Here is a 24,890-nt window from a genome sequence, read left to right as displayed (position 1 = left end):
CTGTTTTCAACCCTTTCTGTTTGTTTGTTTGTGTTTGTTTGTTAACCTCCGCCATCGAAGATGGATGGAGGTTACTGTTTTCAACTCTTTCTGTTTGTTTGTTTGTTTGTGAACAGTATTAAGGAAAAACTCCTCGACGGATTTCGACGAAACTTAGTGGGGGGGGTTAGGTATGGTCCAAGGATCATGCCATTAGAATTTGAACTTGGTCCAAAATCCAATATGGCCGCTATGGTGGCCAATTTGAAAAAATATTTGAATTTTTTTTTTTTTGCATTTCTACACGTTTTAAGTGATTTCCAACCCCCCGCCCCCCAAAAAAATTGTTAGAGAAAAAAAAATTTTACAAATTTTTTTTCAACAAAATTTCGATTTTTTTTTTTTGCATTTCTCCATGTTATAAGTGATTTCCAACAAAAAAAAACATGCCAAAATTATAATTGCGGCTGATTTTGGAACTTCAGGTGGATATACCCACGTAAAATCAATTTCTGTCTCAAGGAATCTCGTTATGACGAATGAATTGAGTATGTAAAAGGGAAAGTTGCAAACTATAACTCTGTGAGCACTGTTGATGTCAAATTGAATGAATAGGATATCAGGTTCACTTGAGTGACCTCGCAGTATTGGCCGCGGAGGTTTTGCACTCTACTGAGTGCTCCCCCTCTAGTTCTTTCTGCATTAGCAAATGGGTGGCCCACTCTTGTATTGCTGGGTCTCAATGAAAATGCTTTGGTTATGTGATTCTGGCGATTTAATAAGCCTAAACTTCAGATATGCTAGACGCAGCGATGTAAACTTTGCTCCATCCTACTTGTGAAATGATGAATCAGAAATCTGAATTTCTGGGTGAGGGATTTTTAATGAATTACCAAACACAGCAATCGTTTTTCATCTTCCTCTTGTCCTCAGAAGAAAAGGTTTTCAGGCCAGCAGAGCAAGTTAGCACTGTCATTGATGGCATAGGTTGACAGCAGGCAGGCAGGTAGGTGGCAGTATGGTGTGGGCACTTGAGTGGAGGTAGTGAAGACAGGCAGAGTCACCTATGTTGGGTGGTGTCGACCACTTGGTTGACAACACCCGATGTTGACCGGTCCAGAGAGAGATTGAACACACACATGCTGTTCCATCCAGAGAGGGATGCTGTTCAACAGTCCTGGAGAAGGGCGTCTTGGCTGACACAGACTGCTGACACAAGTCACTGACGATGTAGCTCATGCACAGGGATGCATACATCCCAGAAACAGAAATAACATATACAGTATCACAAACACAAAAACACGGCAAAGACGGACACATCACAGACGGACAACATAGACGAAGCAGATCGCGGAAGAACCAGGTTGCAGTCTCAGGCACAGCCGATGCAGGTCACATGAAAAAGTACATGATGCACGTCACAGATGCACACGCAAATAATGTGGGTTACGGATGCAGATGCAGCCACAGGTAAGACACAGATACAGACAGACATATGATACACAGATAAACGTCACAGACTGAAACATAGATTATGCAAATTATGAATATGCAGAATATGCCAGTCTCATTTGACAGTTAGACACAGGAGTAGGTCTCGGACAGGTAACAAGCATAGGCATAGACACATAGGCATAGGGGAGTTTTGCAGGAAATATTTGAAGAAAAGAAAGAAATTTATTTAATTCCGCGATGATTTGCACATGTTGAGGGATCATATATATATATATATATATATATATCTTCTTCTTCTTCTTTCGGCTGCTCCCGTTCGGGGTTGCCACAGCGGATCATCCGTATGATCCGCATAGTGATTTGGCACATGTTTTACGCCGGATGCCCTTCCTGACGCAACCCTGGTCGCCTCTTACGACACAGGGATATGGTACACCTATTTAACCGGGGTATACACCGGCCCAGTACACTGGTACTCATTTCGCCGACCTCGGAAGGATGACAGGCTGAGTCAACCCCCTGGTGTATTAATTCAGTGGCTCAACGGGGCTTGAACTCAGGACCTTTTGGATCCCAAGCCGCTGCCCTAACCATTGCGCCAACACCAGGCTTGGTTATATATATATATATATATATATATATATATATATATATATATATACATATATACATATATATACATATATACATATATATACATATATATACATATATATACATATATATACATATATATACATATATATACATATATATACATATATATACATATATATACATATATATACATATATATATATATATATATATATATATATATATATATATATATATATGATATAGCCTACAGGTAATGAGTTAATGGTGTAAATCAGATTGGGTCATTGCACTGAGGGGACTGAGGTCTTAGGGGTAATTAGTGACATGGTGGGGGGGTGAGAAGGACGTTTTCGGATCTGTAATGAACAGGGGTGAGGATGGGGGTGAGGAGGGGATGGTGAAGTGGGGGTTGGGAGGCTAAAGGATGACGAGGGGTTTGAGATGGAGGAACGAATGTGTGGATTCGGGGGAGGGAAGTTTTCCTGAGGGAATTATGGGGTTTGAACTGTAAAAAGGGCAGGATCGTGAGGACTGAGGAGATCGTGAGGACTGAAGAGACCGTGAGGACTGAGGAGACCGTGAGGACTGAGGAGATCGTGAGGACTGAGGAGATCGTGAGGACTGAGGGGACCGTGAGGACTGAGGAGATCGTGAGGAGTTTCTTGGAAGATAAAGGGCGAGGGACCGGCGATGGATGGGTCGCTGGAGTTAGAGAAGGGTTGAACGATGGATTGATCCATCCATCCATTAGGACCATACTTTGTGCAGAGCGTTGGTGCCGCCGAAGCAGTCTCCTTGGCTATTGGGAACAATCCTGGACGGGTCGCCACTCCGACACAGTATACCAGCATGCTGGTACTCATTTTGCCGACCTCGGAAGGATGACAGGCAGAGTCAACCCCACCTGGTGTTAATTCAACAGCTGAGCGGGATTTGAACTCAGGACCCTAGGATCCCAAGCCCACTACCCTAACCATTAAGCCAACACCAGGCATGGATTGATGGACGGAGGGATTAAAAGATGAATTGTTCGACTGAAAGACAAAAGCTGGAGAGTCGAGACTTGAGGGACTGGGGAGATCACTCAGGGAATGAAACACACTAAACTCAACGCCATTTCCCTCGCCCATCTCTCGAAACAACGACCGGGAACGAGTTGAAAGTTCACACCGGTATTGCAGATCATCAATTCGGCACAGGGTTTCTAAAACACCCCCGATTCATATAAATAACCAATTGGCAATTCCTTTAAAAACAGCCTCGAGGGGAAAGAAAAACAGGATTTCTTGTTCGGAGATGATGAGCTCGAACACTGAGGGTGAATCTTGGAAATGGAGGAACAATGATTTGGGCGGATTGGCCCTGAGAGCGAAGATTACGACGAACACACAAACACCTTCATCTTGTTATGGATGGAAACAGAAAATGGACAGAATGACGGGATTTGTGAAAAAATTATTTGAATAAGAAGAAGACTAACTTGTGGAAGAAGAAGAAGACTACCTTTAGGAAGAAGAAGACTAACTTGTGGAAGAAGAAGAAGACTAACATGTGGAAGAAGAAGAAGAAGACTAACTTGCGGAATGAAGAAGACTACCTAAAGGAAGAAGAAGACTAACATGTGGAAGAAGAAGACTACCTAAAGGAAGAAGAAGAAGACGAACTTACGGAATGAAGAAGACGTTTAGTCACAAATATATAAATAAACATAACAATGTCCGTTTGCTCCATTATAATAAGATTATTATCGGTAATACGTGAATTCTCTGAAATCTTCAACAAATCCGAATCACCCAAATCATTTATTTATTTATTCATATTCCGAACCCAATTTTTACCACACGAGTTCACTGTGAGAAACAGAGTTGACGGACGATGTCAATAATAAAACATCATTTTCCGAGATCAAACTCACTTCTTTATTGATCCGTTAATCTATCGGTTCTTCAGAACGAAGTCGATGAACACACTCAAACCCACACGGTCCGTCCGATCATGAAAAACCCACAAACACATCGTCCGATCATAATCTCGTTTACACGGGGAGTTATCGCGATATCACAACGTCACAAATTCGAGAACTTTCCACACGAGGTCACGTGATATCCGTCACATCGCCTGCACCGCGGTGAATCAGGAAAACAATGATTATTTTAAACATCATCGGAATTTAACTTTGTTCCGTGAAACATTCTAGTTTATCCCCATTCCCTTTGTTCGTGTCCTGAAGAAGTGGTGAAGTGGAGTTTGTCAACCCACTCCCGGAAACCATGACGGTTTGGCCCGGGGAGTTCACCAACCTTTGTGACGTCATTTGTTGCTGCACCTTCGATCCGTTGCCAACGGAGACAAACGGTATTGTTCATCATTGTTTCCATTGTTCATCATTGTTTCCGTTGTTGAAGGAGAGAAAAACCATTTACGTTTCGTCTTCGTTCGAATTTATGAAACATTATAGAAGGGGGGGGGGAATTATTTCTATAGAATAACACTCGAGGGCATCGGGCAGGGGGGGGGGGTCCGTCCTTATGGAACTAGAGTCCTTTTCACCGATGGCCCCACTCCCCACTGACCATCCAGTCGGACGCGGGATGTCGTCCCATGGTGCAAACCACTCTTCCATTTTCCCGTCATCATCCACATCGCTAAGAACGCCAACTTTGTTTCGACATCACCCACGATGGGCCGGCTGTTCACATCATGCAGTCTTCACATCCTGTTGGTGGGCGGAGAAAGTGTGTGATCTGGAAATGAACTTTAATTCTCCGGGGGACACAGGAGGGGTGGGGGGTAGGCTAATCCAATCTTCTCTTCTTCTTTCGATATTACAAAACATGAAGGCTTCTCTGTCGTGGTACTTTTTCCACGGTCTTCTGCTCGTCTTCCAACAATTCATATCATCGTGTGTGATTGTTTGATTTCGATGCACTCCTGAACCAATGGACAGAATGAGTTGAAAATTGGTGGTTGGATTCACGAGGTACAGAGGATGGTTGTGGAAGGGTGGGGGTCGGAGTAAAAATTCAAAGTTCAGGGTTTATCTCAATCCTTTCTTGGTAATTCTGTTTGATGTAGCACCACCTGATGTAAGCCGGAATTACAAGTCAGAAAACATAAAAATGGAGGAATCAACCGGCATGTGAGGTTTTATCAATGTACAGGGTGTTCCAAAAACACACGGACAACTTTGGTTATTAATATATTTAGAACCACAAATGATACAATGATGCCCTTTAGTTTATATGATACAGAAACTCATACAGTTTTGTGCACACCATCAACACACTTCCGTGTGAGCACCGTTAGTCGTGCGTGCGACATCAGGGCAAGAACTCGAGCGCCGTCTTGTTCGGCTCAGCATGTTTGCGTCCGCCAGTACGCAAACAGCTGTGATCCAAGAACAAAGATCCTGCAGGTTTGCCACCTTGGTGTTGCTGACAACATCTTTGGCAAACCCCCACAGAAAAAAACAAAATGAAAGGGGGTTATGTGTGGTGATCATGGGGGCCAGACGGTCGGTCCGCCTCAGCCAATCCAGCGACCTGGAAATTTTTCATTCCGGACTGAGACCCAATGAGGTGGAGCGTGTGGTGGAAAATAACTCCATTTCCACAAGTTGGATCAGCATACCAAAGGAGAATCTTTAATTTTGTATATACGGAGGAAGAACATTGAATGATTCACTGAAACATTCGAATGGACTTCACTGAAAAAGAAGCCCCAAGCAATTCTTCTTATATACAATTTGACATTCCAAAAAAATGGGAGGGTGGGACATTTGGCAACTCAACTACAGGATTATCTGATAAGCATTCGGCAAAATAACTCAAAACTGCAATACGTGTCCACTTTGGGTGTAAGGTAGAGAATGACACAATCGCAGCAAAAGTTGCAGTGTTAACAAGCAGGTCACCCTGTTTCATGGTAAGACATTCCTTTTATCAATATGTCGGTCAAAAGACTCTTGGGTGAAAGGAAACATTCCTGACAGCCAATTCGACTATTGTACAAAAACTAAATATATAAAGTACCAGCAACAATTCTAATTGAGAATACATGAATATAATTATTTTTCTTCCACAAGCGCCGTCCTGTTGAAAAATGATATCAGGTTGCAGGTTTTCAATGTTTAGGAAGGCGAATCCTTCCAACATGTTTAGATAAATTGTTGAGGTTGCTGTATCCTCCGCAAAGAAAAACAGATACACCAAATTTTCGTGGAGAAGGCCACACCACACATTGACCTTTGGTCTGTTGTGTGGGTGTTCAATGATGAAGTCGGGGTTTTTAGAGCCCCAGATCCTCACATTATGCTGGTTCACCTTCCCCGATACATGAAAGCAAGCTTCCTCTGTGAACATGAACCTTTTCAGACAATCTTCGTCATCCTCGATGCGACTGAGCATTTCCACGGTAAATGTTTTGTGTTTATGCCTGGTGTCGGCTTAATGGTGAGGGTTGTGGGCTTGGGATCCTCGGATCCCGAGTTGAAATCTTACTCGTCTGTTGAATTCATAACAGGTGGGGTTGACTCTGCCTGTCAACCTTCTGAGGTTGGCAAAATGAGTGCCAGCTTACTGGTATCAAGTTACAGAGTGGCGACTCATCCAGGATTGTGCCCAATAGCCAAGGAGACCGCTTCTGCAGCACCAACGCTCTGCACAGAGTCCGGTCCCAATGGATGGAGTAACACCTTGTGTTTGGGTCCATTACTTGGTTCGAGTTCCTGCAGAATCTGCACCTTATTGAAATAAAGCTTCAGTATTTTATGCAAAATCCTGTGGACAGTGTTGGTTGGTTGTCCTAGTTCTCTGGATGTGAATCAAATCGATTTTATGGGACTTTGTTGGAATGATTCACACACTCGTTCAACGTGTGCTGCACTTGTGCTCAGTCGACCAGTACTTTTCCGTTTCTGAAAACTTCCAGTCTCCTTAAACCCCTTGAATGGCTCTCCGGTACGAGTCCACGATGGCGGAGTCATTCCATACCTTGCACGGGAAATGTCACTGAACTTGCGTGTCAGAACTCATCTCAGTGAACCATTTGACGCACTGAGCTTTCTCCTGGAGTCGCCATTTGCTTTTACATGAAACCACCAGACCTGAAAAGAAAGAAAACTTTGTGAATTTCTGCATCATATAAAACAAAGGGTAGCATTGTGTGACTTGTGGTATTAAATATAGTAACCACTAAAGTTGGGCAGGTCTTTTTGGAACACCCTGTATGATTAAAATGGGATAACAAATCCATTACAGGGTTGGTTTTATGAAATCTCCAGTGCTGTTGTCAAGTGTGAGGGTAAGTCATCATGGATTCATGCATCTCATTGCAAGAGAGCATACAAGCCAACATGAAGAGATTATAAAATAGCCGCAAATGGGAAATATATTTCCAAAATTTTAAGACATGCTTCGTAGTGTTGTGAACAAGAATGTTCATAATCTTGGTAACTTGGGCAGTGAAGAACAGTGGGAGTGTTAATGAAATGGAAACCATCATGGTATGCTTGACAATGATAGACAAGAAAAAGAGCAATCAAAATTAGAATGAGATAGGTACCTGGAAGTTATGGAGATAGAGGGGTATAGGGATGTTGGCAGGTCTTTGAGGTGGCTTGAGCATTGTTGGGTGATTGTGTGCATGTGTACGGTGCACACCTTGACGATTTAGCCAGCGTATGCCGACGTATGAAAAATTTGTTTAAAACGCTGGCACACGTCGAATACGTTATGGGTAAGTTTTGTATACGTTAATAGCATGCTGGTATATGTCGTAGTACACCGAGCTCGTCGACAAATTTTAACATGCTCAAAATTTTTTGACGTATGCCAGCATATGACTCACACGTTCCGCATACGCTGGTAATAAGTTGTAGGCACGTTACGCGATCGTTGACACACGTCGACACGCGTTACTTGTAAGTTACTCATAAGTCGAAACACGTCGAGGTAATGTTTAGCGTCAGTGTTCCAGACTCCATGTTTTTTTTTTTTGTTTTGTTTTTTGTTTTTTTCTTTGGCATGATGGTGATGTTGACAATTCGATTTATAGTGCGGTTAGAATATAATATAATTAATAGGCTGCCGCTCAACCATTTAAATCATAACCGCACTAGAAATCGAACTGTCAACATCACCGTCATGCCGAAGAAAAAAACAAAAAACAAACAAAAAAAAAAAACATGGAGTCTGGAACACTGACGCTAAACATTACCTCGACGTGTTTCGACTTGTGAGTAACTTGCAAGTAACATGTGTCGACGTGTGTCAACGATCGCATAACGTGCCTACAACTTATGGCCAGCGTATGCGGAACGTGTGCGTCATACGATGGCATACGTCGAAAAATTTTCAGCATGCTTAAAATTTGTCGACGTACTCGGCGAACTACGGCGTATGCCAGCGTGCTTCAGCGTGCTCTTAACGTATACAAAACTTACCCATAACGTATTCGACGTGTGCCAGCGTATTCGGCAAATTTTTCATACGTCGGCATACGCTGGTTAAAACGTCAAGGTGTGACAGTGGCTTGACACTTCGATGTCTAGTGCGGTTATGATTTGAATCGTCGAGCCGCAGCCTTTTAATAGGCTACGCCACGTGATCGTCGGCGATACGCTACCGCGTGCTATGCATAAGTTAGACTATCGTTGGGCATAGGTTGTGAACGCCAACAACACGCTAAGCATTCGTTGGTATAAGTTATCTATATGTTATCGAAACGTTCTGTGTACATTACTAATACGTTATGCCTACGTCCAACTCGTTATGAATACGCCCAAAACTGGAAAAAAAACATCAATACTTCAGCGTACGCCAGCGTTTTACATACATTTTGATACGTTGCCATACGCTGGCTAAAACGTCAAGGTGTGACAGCGGCTTAAGGAGGGGGGGGGGAGCACAAAAATTTTTAAAAATAATATAATAAGTAAATACATACATGCAAAAACATCATTAATTTTTTTATTTTTTTTGCATTTTCTTCTTTGGAACTTGTGTTGATAATTGAGTGTGGTGTTGATGTCGCACAGGCCTGATGGGCTTGATGTGGATTTCCTCCAGGGACTGCCTCCAGCAGATTAAGCACCTCCGGTCATGGCACCAACTGATGTGGATTTTTCTCGCAATGCACCTCGTAGTGATCGCTGTAGAATTCTTGCGTTGTTGTGGAATCTTATTTAACTTGTGAGGGTTTAACGTTTAGCCGATTCGGTTTTAAAATCCTGTTCTCAAAATCACAGACACCGATAAATCAATGTCCACAAACAGTTCTTTTCTCTGAGAACAATTTATTGCTAATTTATTCGGTCAGTTTATTCTCACTCTCGTACACCCCTGCACACAATGAACCTCTCCCTCATATATACATTTTGAGAGTGGAGAGGGTTTTTGATAGCATATAGGCAAGAGTACAGTCTTATCAGACAAGTCAACTTGGACTAGCAAATAATTAAACAAACGTCCACAAGTGGCAAAGAAATACAAGATTAAACACTAGGTCTTAGGCCTTAACAATTTTAATAAATGAAAAGTAGAGAGGCAATAAAAACAAACAACTTTAACCTAGTAAGACTGAAGCAAGGGCCACTTGTCTAAAGAGGAATAATTCCCCAACAGCTTGAATGGCCTACACCTGTGTCTGATTTCCTTGTATATAGATTACAGACCCTCACCAGGACTTGTTTTATGTTGTGGATTTTGTGTGGTGTTTGTGTACTGGTGTGTTACGTAATCAATGATACATAATTAGAACTGCCACTTTGTAACTGCTCGCAGTGATAACCGAGTACCAAGATGTCCCGCTTTGATTGGACACCTGACCCTGACCCATGACGTTTTTCATTATTATTCAATTTAATTTAGAATGGGAATAAAATTAATTCAAATCAAATGGAAGACCAAATAGGTACAGTCCTGCATTTGAGTAATCAGAAGGAACCCAAACAAGCAAAAAGCAAAGATGAAGTCATCAGGAGGAACCTGAAGAGGATTCACATTTCAACTGCGACTCCTCTACCCTCAAACCCATCCAGGCACAGCCAAGTGAGCCTTATTAAAAATAAAATACAAAAAAACCCAGATCATACAGAATTAAATAATTATGGCTACCAGACCATGTGTCTGATCATGTTGAAATTTAAAACATTTATTCCCCGTCACTACTAGATCATAATTGTTAAGTTTCACATCGAATGATTAAGAGGTTCCAGAGAGAACATTATTTAATATTTTTTTCAATCCAATATGGTTGCAAAACCATGTGACCTATCAATTAATTATTCCTCAACTAACTTGTACACACAAGGCTTGGGGACCATTTGTGTGAAGTTTCTGCTCCATCTGTCCAGCCTTCTGGAGAAGAAGATTTTTTTTACAGGTTTTAGGGTAAATCCAATATGGCTGCCAAACCATGTCACCGATGACATCATATGTATGAAACTTTTGTTCCTCATGGACAGGCGGTCATACGTGTAAATATGAGTGAGGAAAGTGAAAAAATAACTTTATCATTAAGAAATCGTTGTGGCCTGTTCCAAGTCAAGGCATGGTTGAGCAGGCCAAAAAACATGGCGGCTTCAAACCCCAGCGAGGTTACCCAGGAAAGGCGTTTAGACCTCAAACAGAGAGTGAGGTGGCCGAGGATCGCCTGATGAAGGAAATAATTAAATAAGGTCGTTAATTATCTTCAAAAGGGGTGTTTTAATGAACCCAAACACCCAATTTTCACTCTTGCACTTCCTTGGAGTTTTCTTAGCATGCATGAAAAGTTTCAGGCTGCTCAGTTTTATAGTTTTGGAGTTATGGAGATGACTCACACACACACACACACACACACACACACACACACACACACACACACACACACACACACACACACACACACACACACACACACACACACACATTGCTTTTTAGAAGTGGAGATAAACAGCTGCGTGTGACTGGTGGAAAAAAAATTAGGCTCTGTGATTGAGAAAACACATTATTCTGCAAACGGCTGGGAAATCAGATGTTATTGTACAAATCACTCACTCTGGGTGACGGAGCATGAACCACTCACTCCGGGTGATGGAGCACGAACCACTCACTCCGGGTGACGGAGCACGAACCACTCACTCCAGGTGACGGAGCATTAACCACTCACTCCGGGTGATGGAGCACGAACCACCCACTCTAGGTGACGGTGCACAAACCACTCACTCTGGGTGATGGAGCACGAACCACTCACTCCGGGTGACGGAGCACGAACCACTCATTCCGGGTGATGGAGCACAAACCACTCGCTCCGGGTAACGGAGCACAAACCACTCGCTCAGGGTGGGGAGCACAAACCACTCACTCCAGGTAACGGAGCACGAACCACTCGCTCAGGGTGAGGGAGCACGAACCACTCACTCCGGGTGACGGAGCACGAACCACTCATTCTGGGTGATGGAGCACAAACCACTCGCTCCGGGTAACGGAGCACAAATCACTCGCTCAGGGTGGGGAGCACAAACCACTCACTCCAGGTAACGGAGCACGAACCACTCGCTCAGGGTGAGGGAGCACAAACCACTCACTCAAGGTGACAGAACACGAAGCACTCGCTCAGAGCAACGAAGCACGAATCACTCGTTCAGGGCATCAGAGCATGAATCACTCACTCAGGGCAACGGGGAAAGAAGCACTCGCTCAGGGTGATGGAGCACAAAGCACTCGCTTAGGGTGACGGAGCAGGAAGCACTTGTTCCGGGCGTCAGCGCATGAAGCACTCGCTCAGGGCAACACAGCAGGAAGCACTCGCTCAGGGCGATGGAGCAGGAAGCACTCGCTCAAGGCGTCACAGCATGAAGCACTCGCTCAGGGCGATGGAGCAGGAAGCACTCGCTCAGGGCGACGGAGCAGGAAGCACTCGCTCAGGGCAATGGAGCAGGAAGCACTCGCTCAGGGCGACGGAGCAGGAAGCACTCGCTCAGGGCGACGGAGCAAGGAGAACTCGCTCAGGGAGACGGAGCACGAACGACTCGCTCAGGGAGACGTGGCACAGCAAAAGCTTCCGCAGAGAGTGAACGATTTGCTCAGGGTGATGGAGCACATACCACTCGCTCAGGGCGACATTGCGCGGCAAAAGCGTCCGCAGAGAGTGAACGATTTACTCAGGGTGACGGAGCACATACCACTCGCTCAGGGCGACATTGCGCGGCAAAAGCGTCCGCAGAATATACGATTCACTCAGGGTGACAGAGCACAAACCACTCGCTCAGGGTGACTGAGCATAAACCACTTGTTCAGGACGATGTGGCACGGCAAAAGCTTCTGCAGAGAGTAAACAATTCGCTCTGAATGACGTCGCGCGGTACCACCATGGGCAATTGGCGCTCGGCAAGTAGCTTAAGCACTCATGCAAGCATTCCAATGAAATGGTTGATGAGGAATGGTTGGCCAGGCAGTCGCTGCATACCATAAAGGATCCCTTTAACTGTACAGCCGGTCTTCACTGCACACGCAGCAGTTAATGAAATAAAATGAATTGATGAAAAAAAAATATGAGTTTATCCACAAAAGAGTTGCAGCTTAATGCAAAACAACCCTGGAGATATCGCAAAGTTCAATTGCCCGTGAAATAAACATTGCAGAAAATCCGCCATTTTGCCTGCTCGTCTGTGCACGCGTCATGTGGTACATCATTCGCCGTTCGCACAGACTGTATAACTTTTATTTTATTTTAAAACGTCCTTTTTTTTTTACCAGATTTGCTTTGATTCCCTAGAGAGCACATTGCGAAACATCCAAAAATATACACAGATCTGGCAGATGCTATGGATAGGCAGTCCCTCTGGGGGACAGGGTATGAGGTCTTTCAGTGATTGCATTAAATCATCCAGCTCAATGAAGCTGGTTAATTTATTCACTCAATATAATTCTCCAAACAGTCGGAAAAAGTTTATCATTAAGAAAGGAATAGCCGAGTCGGTCAAAAAACGTGGCGGCTTCAGACCCCAGCGACGTTACCCAGGAAACGCCTTTAGACCCAGAGAGAGAGAGAGAGAGAGAGAGAGAGAGAGAGGTGGCCGAGGATCGCCTGAGCGAAGTGTCTGAGGACATAATTCAATAATGTCGTTATCTTCAAAAGCGGCGTTTGAATTAGCCCAAATATCCAATTTTCATTCGTGTAGTTCCTTGGAGTTACAAAAAATTTTAGCTCTTGTTTTGGTCAAGTTTAGTTTGAGTACAAAGTGGACATGGATGGGCTGTGCATTTTGAGATGCTTTCTCGTTTATCGTTATATTCATATAGATTGAGCCCGATGTCTTGACAACACAAACCTGACCACACTGAAGGGTACAGGTTAAAAACATGCTGCAGGTGATGCCCACCCAATAGGATAGGAATCCCGAATTCGATGGTAATGCAATGAGCGGCTGATCTATCAGCGAGTGTAAAATGCTGGGGTAGTGCCTTGGACGCACTTAGATGGTGCATCTTCTTCTGGTTGCTTTCCGATGAAATCAGGGTGTCTCTGCTATGGCTTTGGGTTCGTTTGGGCTCTTGATGTCCCTCGTTGTGGCTTTGTACATGACATATATATATATATATATATATATATATATATATATATATATATATATATATATATATATATATCTATATATATATATATATATATATATATATATATATATATATATATATATGTATTGCTAAACTAATGTTTCTCTCTCTATAATCTTCTGTAACTAGTAATAGGTATCCACAACCATGTTGCGGAACGTTGGCCGAGGAACTTTTGCGAATGAGATGAAAAAGGACTGTTGAAAGTTCTGGTCAACATGAAGTTCAGGATAATATTTTCATGCTCATTATCTTCTGTGTTGTGCATTGTGCCAGACTGCTGACACCTCACGTATCGTAGAGATTTGAGATGCTGCAAGCCTCGTTTTCTCGAGCTCGAGCTGAGAAAAGCTTTGAAACAAATAAAGTCAAGGTTAGTGTTTCTTCCGGGGAAATCATTTTTGGAGAATTCCTGGAAAGTTGCTGGAAATTGATTTGGGATTCCTGGCTTTTCCTTTTTTTTTTCTTTTGGTTTGGGCTCAAACCATCTCGAGTGGCAAGTGTGGATGTGCTTTCACTTGTGCAGTGTGCTCTGTGCACCTCCTTTCCAATTACTAAAGGCCCGGTCACACCTTGACGTTTTAGCCGACGTATGCCGATTTTTGAATTTTTCTTTCTAAAACGCTGGCACACGTTGAATACCTTATGGGTAAGTTTTGATAACATTGAGAGCATGCTGAAAAACACTGCCATACGTCGTTGTACGTTGGCTTTAAACATTGTACTTTTCGGTTGTCCTCAAATTTTTTCATGCTTGAAATTTCACGACGTATGCCGGCGTATGACTCACACGTTCTGCTACGCTGGCCACAAGTTGTATGCACGGTCTGCGATCGTTGACAGACATCAACACATGCTACTTGTAAGTTAATCATAAGTTGAGACACGCCGAGGTAATGTTTAGCGTACCCGAAACTTATTTCTAACCTATGATTAACGTGTTGTTGGCACGTTACGCGATCGTTGCCACACATCGACAGACGTTACTTTTAAGTTACTCATAGGCTGAAAGACGTCGGTATAATGGATCGTCCTTGCATCAGCGTCCACGGCCATGGCCAGGACACTCATTTGCAGCATTCTTCAAACTTTTCTTCGGCATGACGAGGATGTTCACACTTCGATGTCTAGCTTGGCTATGATTCCAATTGTCCATCAGCAGCGTCGATTTAAAATAGTCGAGTTTGAGCGTTTTAACACGTTCAGAAGAAACGCTTCAAATTTCCAAACGCCAGCGTCAAAAAACAAAGACGAGTGACAGCAATTTAAATCCCTCATTGTAAACAATGAAAATAGGTGAGTGGTACCGTTTAAAAGTTGTTGAGTGTAAAAAAAATCCAATTGTTGAGCGCAAGCGTCTACTTTCAATAGTGGAGATGCAGCCATTTAAATCGTTGAGTGGCAGCCTATGAACCTACCCATGGACACGCGGACGCAAGGACGATCCATCATAACCCACACCCTCCCCCTCACACTCACCTACTACTGCCAACATGAACAAACTACTACTAATACTAATACTAATACTGATACTGATACTGATACTGATACTGTTACTGCTGACATGGACATTGACTCAAAAAGGAACTCGAAAACACTGTTGGGTTCCCCTTTTATGAGCAGCATTTTTATATACCAATTCCCAAAACCGCTGGGAACACGTCTTTATATGGCAGTTGTAAGCTAGAAACACGTTCATTTATTTTTTTTTGTTGACCGGAAGACGTCATTGGAATACGTCTACATACGTCGATGTGTGTTGGGACTACGTAAAGAATTGGTTCAAAGCACGTCAAACATAAGTTAGAAATAAGTTTCGCGTAAAAAAGACATTACCGCGACGTGTTTCGACTTATGAGTAGCTTATAAGTAGCCTTTGTGGACGTGTGTAAGCGTCCGCATATCGTGTGTAAAACTTATCCCCATCGCATGCGGAACGTGTGTCATACGCCGAGTACGTCGTAAAATTTTGAACATGTTTAAAATTTCTTGACGTACTCTACTTACTACGACGTATGATAGCGTACTTTAGCGTTCTACTCACGTATACCAAACTTACTCGTACCGTATTTGACGTGCCCCCAACGTTTTAGACACATTTTTCTTAGGTCGGCATACGTTGGCAAGATCGCCAAGGTGTGACCGCGATGTTGACACTTCCATTTCTACGGCAGTTATGATTCGAATCGTTGTGCGTCAGCCTTTTAATAGGCTACGTCACGACATCGTCGGCGATGCGTGCAACGCGCTATACCGAAGTTAGACTATCGTTGGGCATCGGTTGTGTAGGCCGACAACAGGTTCAGCATTCGTTGGTATAAGTTATCTATAACACAACGAAACGTTCTGTGTCCGTTACTAATATGTTATGCATACGACCAACTCGTTATGAATACGTCCGAATCTTAAAAAAAAAAATCATCAAAAGTTCAACGTCAGCCAGCGTTTTACATACATTTTAATACGTTGCCATCGCTGGCTAAAACGTCAAGGTGTGACCGGGCCTTAAGGAAAAACTCATCAACTTGTCTTTTGTGTCCTTTAAAGCCAAGTTGACCGAATAAGAAATTTGAAAGCTCGCTTCATGTAAAGTTACATGATTATTGGATGGAAAATGTGTCTGACATTCCCCAAAAAATCCGTTTTCTGCAGGCATGGGTTGCAGGGTGGTTCACATAGCAGGAACTTTTCTTCCCTCCCTTTTATTTTTTCTTCTGCCTTCACCTTTTCACCTTTATTTGCTTTTTAATTCGTTTTCTCTACAACCGCTTGAGCAATAGACACAACTTTCAACATTGGAGTGCTTAAGCATGGAGAATTTGTAATTAACAAAGATACATAATGATTGGATGAATAATGTGGCCGAAGTTCAAAAAAGTCTATTTTCTGTAGGCACGGGGTGTTGGGTGTTTCATATATCTGGAATAAATGTCCTTGACCTCGCATCACTCGGCCTCCACTCAATTATGACGATTCAATCGGCAGAAATCCGTTGTCAACCTGCACTCCAATTCTCACCACCGAGGGTACCTAAGTCCAAGCCGCTAAGTATCTGCTATGGCAGCTATGTTAACATGAATGGGGTTCATGGAAACTTCTCTGCCATACAATCTTCCCCGCACTTGAACTCTGAATCTGCTTGATTTTTTTGTGAAACTCTTCCGCACAGTGAAGTGTTACCTAAATCTTTTGTAGTGCCTGGCTACGTTCTCCATAGACCTGATTTTCCACCTTCTCATGGTTTATGGATTTACTCAACGGCCTCTCTGCAACTTGTTCGTGAGGTCTCCCTTTTCTTGTTATTATTCTTCTTCTTTTGTAGGTAGCACAAGGCTGCAGAGTAACATCATTGGCTGAGGGCACGGCTGTGCTGCTGATGCAATTCCCCTCTTCTGGTTCGGGCAGGAATTTGTAATTTGTTCATCTCGCCTCCTCTTCACGAAGGACACTGTTGGATCTTTAACGTCCAATGAATGCCGGTCCAAGGGATGGCCAGTTTAACATCCATCCGAGGGATGGCACACACATTGATGAATCTCCCTGCCTGGGAAACTCCAGGATGACAGTTTATACCTGGGTCAGGATTCAAACCCAGGCTATACAGCCTCAAGGTGAGTGTGCTGTCTCTCGGTCATCCTGTCAGCCTTGATCTCCACTGAGGATACAACACAAGAGTTGTTGTGCTTTCATCTTGCACTTTCGCATTCCGTTGTCGATGTATTTTGTATCGATCTCCATCATCGCCTAATTGTGCTCTTCTCGATGCTATCACCGACATTATTGATATGGAGCCTCCTCGACATCGCATTGCTGATATTCGTCTTTGGAGACTTCAACTTAACCATTCACAAATAATGGTTAGTCTACTCTCACTTTGCCATGTAATGTCTCATGACCTGACTCAGATCATTGCAGCTCCTACTCAAATTCCTTCTTAAGTTACTGGTTATAATCGGTGCTTAAATCTTGGGGATTGTTCTGCTAAAATTCTCCTCTACTCTCCCCCCTCCCCTCCCCTACTCCATGAGGAAACTCTGACAATGTCAAAATCGAAGTTCATGTTTCTTCCTCCTCACCATCAACTGTTGTTCATCCTGCCCATCAAACTATTTACTAATATAGCAAAGCTGACCAGGATGGCTTGCATTCTTTTCTTGCTGATGTTCACTGAAACTCAATCCTTTGTCACAACCCACCTGAAGCTGCGAAGGAGGTTACTGAGTGGATCCATGTTGGTATGGACCTTTTTATCCCTTCTTGGACACACCAACTGAAATCACACTCTCAGCCATGGGTCACTCGTGCTTGTGCTGCTGCTCGTGCTTCTCGTGCTTGTGTTCACTCGTGCTTCAATCAGTATCGTGTTGGCTCGAGTGAGGCACATCACTTGTTTGGCCTTGCAAGCAACCACTGTATTAGAGAACGCTCAGCAACAGTATGCAGAATGTGTTTGTGATTCTCTCCCAAGTCGACGGCTAGGTTCCAGAGATTTTTGGAGAAATGCTAATCAGCATCCTCAACCATAACTGATCATCAATTTCTGTCCTCTTCAATAGCCCTGAAGTGCTTACTTCTCCGACTGAGAAAGTCAGCCTCTTCGCTGAGCATTTTGCTCCAAACTCTACACTTGATGATCACGGACACCCATTTCCCGCTTGTCCATCTCGTGTTGAACCCAGTTTTTTTTAACATTATTATCACACCCAGGAAAGTTGAAAAGATTATTCAAGGACTTGACATCTCAAAATCTACTGGACCAGATGGAATCCATGCAAATGCTTTGAAGGTCTGTTTACCAGAACTCTCTTCTGTTCTCTCAAAACTGTATAGCTGGTGTCTGTCGAAGTCTGTGTTTCCACCCGACTGGAAATACGTAGGCTTCTGTAGTCCCTGTCTTTGAAGGCTTTGGTGAGAAATCAGACCCTTCCAACTGTCAGCAGATTAGCCTTGAAACCATTATGAGCAAAGTGTTTAAATCCCTGATCAAACTGCAACTCGTGAGTCATTTGGAAACCTACAACCTCCTAAATGATTCCTAGTATGGCTTCCGACATTCAAGGTCTACCGATGATGTTCCATCACCTATCACTGAACATGTGACTAGGGCTTTGGATGATCGTGGTTGTTGCTTTCGACATCTCAAAGTCTTTTGACAAAGTGTCACACAAGAGGCTCATCTACAAGCTGTATTACATGACATTTCTGAACAATTGCTTGCTACAATTTCTGACTTCCTTGTAAACCGCCAAATCTCTGTGGTACATGCAGGACCGTCGTCCCCTGCACATAATATTGTTACTGTTTTTAAAATGTACCCCGGGGGAGAGCATTCATGTACATATAGGATTCCCCACAGTGAGTTATTTCATTAGTTTATGTGGTAGGTAGACCTTTGCCCCTTGTCCATGGGTATAGGGGGGAAATGCGTTGAGGTCAGTCTATTCCCGGTGTGATCTCCTTTTCTACCTGCTTACCTTGCAAAAGCAAGGTACCTTGCAAAAGCAAGGTCCTTCTACCTTGCAAATGCTTTGAAGGTCTGTTTACCAGAACTCTCTTCTGTTCTCTCAAAACTGTATAGCTGGTGTCTGTCGAAGTCTGTGTTTCCACCCGACTGGAAATACGTAGGCTTCTGTAGTCCCTGTCTTTGAAGGCTTTGGTGAGAAATCAGACCCTTCCAACTGTCAGCAGATTAGCCTTGAAACCATTATGAGCAAAGTGTTTAAATCCCTGATCAAACTGCAACTCGTGAGTCATTTGGAAACCTACAACCTCCTAAATGATTCCTAGTATGGCTTCCGACATTCAAGGTCTACCGATGATGTTCCATCACCTATCACTGAACATGTGACTAGGGCTTTGGATGATCGTGGTTGTTGCTTTCGACATCTCAAAGTCTTTTGACAAAGTGTCACACAAGAGGCTCATCTACAAGCTGTATTACATGACATTTCTGAACAATTGCTTGCTACAATTTCTGACTTCCTTGTAAACCGCCAAATCTCTGTGGTACATGCAGGACCGTCGTCCCCTGCACATAATATTGTTACTGTTTTTAAAATGTACCCCGGGGAGAGCATTCATGTACATATAGGATTCCCCACAGTGAGTTATTTCATTAGTTTATGTGGTAGGTAGACCTTTGCCCCTTGTCCATGGGTATAGGGGGAAATGCGTTGAGGTCAGTCTATTCCCGGTGTGATCTCCTTTTCTACCTGCTTACCTTGCAAAAGCAAGGTACCTTGCAAAAGCAAGGTCCTTCTACCTTGCAAATGCTTTGAAGGTCTGTTTACCAGAACTCTCTTCTGTTCTCTCAAAACTGTATAGCTGGTGTCTGTCGAAGTCTGTGTTTCCACCCGACTGGAAATACGTAGGCTTCTGTAGTCCCTGTCTTTGAAGGCTTTGGTGAGAAATCAGACCCTTCCAACTGTCAGCAGATTAGCCTTGAAACCATTATGAGCAAAGTGTTTAAATCCCTGATCAAACTGCAACTCGTGAGTCATTTGGAAACCTACAACCTCCTAAATGATTCCTAGTATGGCTTCCGACATTCAAGGTCTACCGATGATGTTCCATCACCTATCACTGAACATGTGACTAGGGCTTTGGATGATCGTGGTTGTTGCTTTCGACATCTCAAAGGCTTTTGACAAAGTGTCACACAAGAGGCTCATCTACAAGCTGTATTACATGACATTTCTGAACAATTGCTTGCTACAATTTCTGACTTCCTTGTAAACCGCCAAATCTCTGTGGTACATGCGGGACCGTCGTCCCCTGCACATAATATTGTTACTGTTTTTAAAATGTACCCCGGGGGAGAGCATTCATGTACATATAGGATTCCCCACAGTGAGTTATTTCATTAGTTTATGTGGTAGGTAGACCTTTGCCCCTTGTCCATGGGTATAGGGGGGAAATGCGTTGAGGTCAGTCTATTCCCGGTGTGATCTCCTTTTCTACCTGCTTACAATCTCCTTAATCCACCAACAATCCGCTTCAACAAACCGCATTTCAACAACGCCTCCCTCCATCCCGTCAGTCTTTCTTTCTTTCAACCCCACAGTCGGTTTATTCTCGTCCTTCGATCCGTCTGTATCCATCTCCAACACCACTCAAACCACTCATTAATTCTATTATTCACAATTAATCATCCATTCATCCTACTTCATTCTTTTATCATTCACCATCAACCATCCGTCCCTCTCCATTAGAAACAATTAATCCTCCGGACCGGTCAAATTACCTTTCCACATGCTCCCTGCACCCCAACATCGTCACACGGGACAACACTTTTCACACATACACACAGGACAAAGGAATGTTTGCGTGTGAGGGAGGGAGCAGCAGCACTTCCTCATTGCACCTGCACTGAGAAGGGCAGGGCACCCGTGACTGCTTCCACAGCATGACTCGGGATTTTCCACTCTGCCGACGCTACACCCTGCCCCTGTCGGATGCATACCAATGAGTAAAATGCTTGCATGATGTTTACTCTGTTGAAACCACGTCCAGCCCAAGTGGCTTTTAAGAGACAGATTGCAAGCGCGTTTGTGGATCTGTTGATGCCCCGGGGGCTGCTATCGATGCCCCGGTGGCTATTGTTGATGCACCAAGGACACGAGTATATCTCAGACTGCCTGTTTGAGAGATTACCAGAATTTGGATCGCGCTGGGATATATCTTGCACATGAGCAAGTCACGCCAGGGCCGGAGCCGAGCGGCCCGTGGGTCAAGGAGCATGATGCAGTTTCCCCGGCGTATCTCAGCTCCATATACACTCACACTACATGCTTCTGACAGAACACCAACACTCCACCATCCATCTTTCCCATCCTAACCTCCCGATCACAATATTTGGCCCGACGTAACCCTGCATGGTTGTGTGAGGTAAGGGAGTCGACCCCACAGTCCGCTCTGCTTCTTTCTCCTCAGTTCTCCTCATCTCCTTTCCAGAATGAATGATGGCCATTTGTGTTTTGTCTAAGTAAGTCTGTGTAAGACAGCAATACGTGTTCGGGGTAAGTCTGCTCTTCCATGTCTTCAACTGCTTGATTAATTGCTTGTTGATTGCCAGCCTGTGTAAATGAAATGGCTGTTACTTTGTGAGTATGTGCTTCATAATTATAGCCTTGCTTGTGTGTGTAAGTAAATAAATAGTTACATTTTCAGATACGTCTCGGTTGTCCTTTCCTTCATTGGTCTGGAAAAGTGTGCACATAATAGATAGACTGGAAGTTTTTGCCTTACTGATTGACTGCGATGGATAGCCGGTGATGTACTCTCTGCTCCGCTCGGCAATGACACAAGTGTGAGCTGAGTGTGTGGACCATAGCTCAGGTAGTTGTACCAACGAGTCGATAATGCGCCCGTGGACACGAGGACACTGCTTGGTGTAATTGCTTTTGCGTCGTGTGCGGTTGCTTAACAACCCGCCGGGCCTTGGAGTTATCCGTGGCCAGTGACCTCAGGGTCAGCGGTGGTGGTGGGTCCGAGTATGCACCTCGTGAGCCCGGAGCGTGTGCCGACTCTTAACAATATTAATACTGGCATTCCTTATGGCTCTTTGTTGGGCCTTACATTGTTCTTGTTTATACACATGACATGCCTGATTGTATTCTTTCACAATTCGTCATTTATGCATTTGATTCAACACTGTACACTGCATACTCAGGAACCATGTCTTCTCCTTCCTGTGTGCAGGCAAGTGCCACTCTCAATCGGGTCCTCGAGACAATGATAAAATGGGGAAACGACTGGCACATTACTTTCAGCCAAAAGAAGACTCACTTGTTGTCTGTGTCCAACTCAAGATCACCCCGTTTTCCAACACTGTCTATGGATTCTTCACCTTTACAGGAACTCCCTGGTATCCATCTGCATGGATTGGATATCAAGCCAAACCTCAGCTGGGAAAAGTACATCTCTGTTATCATGAAAGAGCTTCTCAGCACCATGGCTGGCCTGGCAGGATGGCCGAGGCCCTGGAGGTACGCACACTCACCTCTAAGCTGTCTCGCCTTGGTATGAATCTCGACCCACCTTTCCACCGTCATCCCGGTGTTTCACAGGCAGGGTGATTCATCAATGTGTGTGCCGTCCCTCGGATGGACGTTAAACTTGGCGTCCTGTCTGCCGGCATTGGTCTGTGGACGTTAAACATCCCACCGTGTCCTTTGAGAAGAGTAGGCGAGCTATCACTGGTACCCAGAACAAATTACACATTCCTGCCCTAACAAGCAGGGGGCACTATGTCAGCAGCACAGCTGCACCCCCAGCAATGATGCAAATCAGCAGCCACAGGCTGCATATGAAATGATGAGCACCTTGGCTGCTAATTTCACACTCCTCCAGCTGCTATGCTCTATCTTTACAAGGCCACCACACGACCTGGCATGGAGTATTGTTGCCACGTCTGGGCTGGTACTTCGGCCTGTCACTTGTCTCTTCTTTACAAAAATCCAGCTATGATATGGTCTTCCCAGGAGATGTCATGACAGATTTTCCCAACATGTCAGTAAATCTGTAACAAATAATGAAACAACGGCCAGTTTTTCATCGATCCAATCAGTAATTTGATAATTACCACTACCTAAGTAGCAGAGCAGAGAACTCGATATTTCGACTGCAACTGTTTTCATATCTGGAGAGCTATCGGAGGGCCTTGACCCGACTCAACACTTGCGTAGCTGGGAGCGGAAACCCGAGACTCGGTGCTGATTAGATTGCCACTCTGTGTTCGCTTTCCTCTCATCCCATGCACTCTCTTGAGACCGAACTCAATCGCAAATTATGTCTGTGCCACCCATCAGTCGAACTAATGGAACACTAATAACGTATTTATGATGCTGCTGCAACAAGCAACTGGCTCGGTGCGCCGGTCATCGTTCCTGGACGAGCTATTCGTTTTTGCAAATCTATCCAGACCTGGGTTTGGAATTTAAAGCATCCACTGCCACCGTGCCTCACGTGCTGGTGTTTGTCCTGATGAGTTCAAATCAATGGAGACATCTGCTGAAAAACAGGATTTCTAAGTATTTCAAGAAAGTTTTCATTATGGCTTTTGTAGAGCTTGGTGAGTGAGTGGATAACAATTGCTTTCTCCACTTCACTGCTGTGGGTTTTACTCGAAAGCCCTTGACTGTCCCATTTTATCCACTTGGCTATTTCACCACAAAGGGATGTTTTTTTTTTTGGCTGATCATCCATGATCAATTTGTGGATTTCCTTGATGGGTTGACCACCTTAACCTCATTAAAACGGTCGTTTTATAGTTTTATAGAACAGCTTATTTACTCTTCCTGCTGTCAACAAAACTCAGAACTCAGCAAATCAGAGGCAAGCGGGCTATTACTAAACCATCTTGAAGCCCCAAGGCGAACAGACATGCAGGAACGGAAGGACCTTCGAAGCATTTGTCGGACTAGAAGAATAGAAGACTCCTTGCTATCCACAAAAAAGAAGCGAATTTTTTTAAATTTTTCACTTGGAACAAAGGTTTGAGAACAGAACGTGCTCCAACATCAACTTTGTTCGCAAAACGTGCTCCTTGGAAAAAAATAACATGATACGACTGTTGGCCCTGGGAGGGCTCCGTTCCACCTGACACCTCCTCAAGGAGAATCCAACCAACGTGAGGAAAAATATTTTCTTCCTTACCAAAGGTTTCTTCCTCATTCGAGGATTCAAGTGCTTGTTAACCTCGCACGCTCATGTTAATGATGTTAAAAACTTCATTCTCTTTTTTTGGTTTGAATTGGCTTTGGTTCATTGTGAGTGTTTCAGGCTCACGGAGGAAATTCACAAAATAAGAGGAACAAAGTTTGAGAAACATTCGAGAAACGAGACTAATTGTATAATAAGTACACAGGAATGTTATTATTTTGCTCACTCCCCCCATTGGCCCCTTGTATTCCCCTAACATTCCCCCCTCTTACTCCAATCTACTCCCAACCTTTTCTAATCCCTCCGAACTTCTCCAAACTTTGCCTCCTTTCCTTCCTGCTTACCTTCACTTATTTAATTATCCTCACTCTCCATACGTAGTTGGCCCTTTGTTCAATCATTCAAGCCTGTAATATAGCTCAAGCAGATTAAAAGAAAAATTGTGATGTAATCCCGAGGGCTGACATACACAAGAAGTGCACAGAATAACTAGAGTTCATAGAACACCTTATCCCACCCTGTCTTGAGAAATATCTACATGGGCAGGGTCTGCGAGTGACAAGTTTCATTCATCGTGATGACGTAGAAGCTGTA

General features: G+C 43.9%; 2 protein-coding genes across 3 annotated transcripts in view; one reads left to right on the top strand and one right to left on the bottom strand.

Moving 5' to 3' along the window:
- Nucleotides 1-4,088, bottom strand: part of RAD51C (RAD51 paralog C) — a 100,353-nt gene extending 96,265 nt beyond the window's left edge. Inside the window, exon 1 of one of the 2 annotated variants that reach the window (XM_085880477.1) lies at nucleotides 3,950-4,088. The gene's annotated coding sequence lies outside the window, so the exon portion shown is untranslated. The remainder of the gene's footprint in view (nucleotides 1-3,949) is intronic. The other variant, XM_085880480.1, reaches the window with a different exon arrangement.
- Nucleotides 4,089-4,120: 32 nt separating this feature from the next.
- The window catches only part of LOC147025734 (reticulon-4 receptor-like 2), a 127,046-nt gene continuing 106,276 nt past the window's right edge, over nucleotides 4,121-24,890 (top strand). Inside the window, exon 1 of the mRNA XM_085880437.1 lies at nucleotides 4,121-4,389. Coding sequence (XP_085736563.1) covers nucleotides 4,305-4,389 — 85 coding nt within the window. The 5' untranslated portion in view covers nucleotides 4,121-4,304. The remainder of the gene's footprint in view (nucleotides 4,390-24,890) is intronic.

Source organism: Eptatretus burgeri, chromosome 5, assembly GCF_056783735.1.
Source record: "Eptatretus burgeri isolate ZD-2024b chromosome 5, Ebu_testis_v1, whole genome shotgun sequence".
NCBI lineage: Eukaryota > Metazoa > Chordata > Myxini > Myxiniformes > Myxinidae > Eptatretus > Eptatretus burgeri.
This window is presented reverse-complemented; position numbering and strand designations above follow the sequence as displayed.